The sequence below is a fragment of the Camelina sativa genome, chromosome 19 (assembly GCF_030686135.1).
Source record: "Camelina sativa cultivar CO46 ecotype springtype chromosome 19, ASM3068613v1".
Classification (NCBI taxonomy): Eukaryota; Viridiplantae; Streptophyta; class Magnoliopsida; order Brassicales; family Brassicaceae; genus Camelina; species Camelina sativa.
This window is the reverse complement of record NC_141898.1, coordinates 28,198,758-28,201,806: the sequence shown is the minus strand read 5'-3', so window position 1 is coordinate 28,201,806 and position 3,049 is coordinate 28,198,758. Positions and strand designations below refer to the sequence as shown.

Below are 3,049 nucleotides of genomic sequence, written 5' to 3'. Positions count from 1 at the left end.
TCAAGAGAACAAATACTATACACTATCTCTCGCGGGTCTGTTAGCACCATTGTCAGTTCCTCAACAAGTTTGGTCAGACATCAGTATGGATTTTATCGAAGGGCTGCCCACTTCAAAGGGATTCAACTCGGTGTTAGTGGTGGTTGACCGTCTGAGTAAATACAGTCACTTCATTGGGCTAAAGCACCCATCCACGGCTAAGACTGTAGCAGAGGCATTCATATGTGAGGTAGTTAAGCTACATGGGTTTCCGGAGAGCATAGTTTCCGACCGTGACCGTGTGTTCCTCAGCAAATTTTGGTCAGAACTCTTCACTCTTCAGGGCACTCACTTGAAACGCAGCACATCCTACCACCCACAGACTGACGGACAAACAGAGGTCGTAAATCGTTGTTTGGAGACGTACCTTCGTTGTTTCTCTAGCCGCAGACCTTCAACTTGGGTGCCTATTGCGTTCATGAGGAAGAAGATATGAACTAAAGGGAGAAGAGCTAGACAATAGCAGAAGAAGGCTCAAGAGAAAAGTGGCTAAATGTGAAAGAGACTCTTGTTTTAATAAATTAATAATAACTTATGTGTATTAAACCTTGAATCCCGATGAGAGTTAGGTCATCAATGAGTCATCAGTGAAATAATATCAAGTTATCATCTTGCCATCTTTCTCTCTATCCTTCCTAATCTCTCTTCTTAATCAATTCTGGTGACGTTGGTTAGGTCCATCCTAACACCGGCCCAATTAAAATTGCAACGTGTTACAACAGAGGTACTACTACTGTACGTCGTTTCCTTCCACTCATCTGAAAAATCCAAAAAAAAAAAAACCAAAACAAAAAAAAAACACAGAGAGAGGTCTCGCTGCAAAATTCCAAATCTCTTTCTCTCTCGCGATCCGATCCAAGTTTTTGAGATGTCTACGTTCAGCGGCGATGAAACTGCTCCGTTCTTCGGCTTCCTTGGCGCTGCAGCCGCTCTCGTCTTCTCCTGTAAGCATTTTTCTTCTCTTTCTCAATTCGTTATCAAAATCCGTTTGATCTGAGCCTGGTCCTGTTTACTTGAAACCATTATGATATTCAGATGATTGCTTAGAGATTTGTGGAGATTGTAGAGACAGAGTCACGTTTCTCTCTAGTTAGAGACCTATATGTATGAGATCGTTGGCCTAATTGATTGATGGATTAGTGATTCTTAGGGGTTCGATCAAATTATGATTCAAACAAATGAACAGTGCTATTGCATCATCATGTGTGTAATGTGTAATGTGTAACATAGTCTTCCTATATGGCTCTCAATTCTGAGGAAGTTAACTTTTTAGATCAGAATCTGGATTTGGGTATTGATTTGTTTACATTCCCTGAAAACTGGAGGGATCGTATTTGGTTGTAACCTGAGATGTTATTGGATTGGGTTTATATCATAGGTATGGGAGCTGCTTATGGGACAGCAAAAAGTGGTGTTGGTGTGGCTTCAATGGGAGTGATGAGACCTGAGTTGGTTATGAAGTCTATTGTCCCTGTGGTTATGGCTGGTGTTTTGGGTATTTATGGACTCATTATTGCTGTTATCATCAGTACCGGTATCAATCCAAAGGCTAAGTCTTACTACCTCTTTGATGGCTATGCACACCTTTCCTCTGGTCTTGCTTGTGGTCTTGCTGGTCTCTCTGCTGGTATGGCTATTGGAATTGTCGGAGATGCGGGCGTTAGGTTTGTTCCTCTTTCAACTATATAATCCTTTTCGTAGAGAATGTTTAAATTAATGGGCTAACTGACTTTGAAATTTCTCTCAGGGCAAATGCTCAGCAGCCTAAGCTCTTTGTTGGGATGATTCTTATCCTCATCTTTGCGGAAGCACTTGCTCTTTACGGCCTCATTGTAGGCATTATCTTATCTTCTCGAGCTGGTCAGTCCAGAGCAGAATGAGGAACCAAAACAAATGTCAAAATTTTCAGCTACTTGCTTATCGATCAACTTATTTGTGCGGTATGTAGCATCGGGAACCAATACTTCGTGGATTCTTGGATCTGCCACCTCTCTTTCCTCGGTTGGTGGTTGCTTGAGTGTAGGATGTTATTTGTTTGGTTCGGTAATAAAAAAGAGATCGGCATTTGTTTTGTATTCTTGTATCGTCCACATTTGTCTTGATGAACTTGATAATATTTTGTTTGTAAAGAAGTTTGCTTTTGAGTTTTGATACCTCTCGAATGTTATGATATTCATCTTTTGGTGTCTTCCAATTTTGTCTTGAGATAGCTTTTTCTGCTGCAATACATTATCTTGTAGAGAACCACCAACATGTCACTTAAGAGGTTAACACTTGTCCAATAATTTTAATTAGTTAAAATCTTAACTATACACCAACATTACATTTAACTAGGTACTAACTCGGGGTTTTACTTTTTTTTTATGAAAAAATTTAATAATTTATTTTATTATTATGTTATTTATAAAAGTTTGTGATTAAAAATTCAGTTTTTTTATATTAAATTTTTTTGTATTTTAAAAATGTTTATTGAAAACTTGTCAATACAACATTTGCATGTAATGAATAAAATTGTTTAAACCTTTGTCAATTAAACGTAATCCTTGCTATAGTTGTGAAGTAAGTAAAAAGAGCAACTAAATATAGCTAGTGAAGCTTCTGAAAAACCTCTTAGAAAACAACACTCATTATTTATTTATGTGGCTTCTCTTACTTGTATGTAATAAGCACCATCAAACATTAAATATATTCAAATCTCAGTTTAGTTTTATTTTCCTAAAGAACGGGAGCTAAAAGAAAAATATATTTTTTTTAAATAGATAAGATTCTATATATATATATATATATATATATATCTTTTGTTTTTTAATTTATTAATTTTTAAAATCTAAGTCGTTAAACAGAACTGTTATATATTTTACTACATTTGATTTTTGATAAAAAAAAAATTAACCTGTGCTGGAAAAGTTTTTTGATAAAATTTGTAGTTATATAAATTTTATTCGATTAGATTTTTAAAATCTTAGTTGTTAATTTTTTTTAAGTACAAATTAGTTTTGATTATAATATA

General features: G+C 35.8%; 1 protein-coding gene across 2 annotated transcripts; it reads left to right on the top strand.

Moving 5' to 3' along the window:
* Positions 1-607: 607 nt before the first annotated feature.
* Positions 608-2,233, top strand: LOC147921220 (V-type proton ATPase subunit c1). 2 transcript variants are annotated; one of them, XM_087500627.1, is made up of 3 exons: positions 608-983; positions 1,418-1,703; positions 1,787-2,233. In XM_087500627.1, exons 1-3 carry the CDS (start codon positions 908-910, stop codon positions 1,917-1,919), a joined length of 495 nt encoding a protein of 164 aa, XP_087356753.1. In that variant the 5' UTR covers positions 608-907; the 3' UTR covers positions 1,920-2,233. The 2 variants fall into 2 exon arrangements, with proteins under 2 accessions (XP_087356753.1, XP_087356754.1); XM_087500628.1 differs by having other exon boundaries at positions 796-1,224; positions 1,270-1,703.
* Positions 2,234-3,049: the final 816 nt, after the last annotated feature.

Bases quoted from the DNA above. Each gene is read 5' to 3' on its own strand.
- LOC147921220 (XM_087500627.1), top strand. From the start codon at position 908: ATGTCTACGTTCAGCGGCGATGAAACTGCTCCGTTCTTCGGCTTCCTT. The intron at 984-1,417 runs GTAAGCATTTTT...TTTATATCATAG, and splicing joins AGCCGCTCTCGTCTTCTCCT to GTATGGGAGCTGCTTATGGG. The intron at 1,704-1,786 runs GTTTGTTCCTCT...AATTTCTCTCAG, and splicing joins GTCGGAGATGCGGGCGTTAG to GGCAAATGCTCAGCAGCCTA.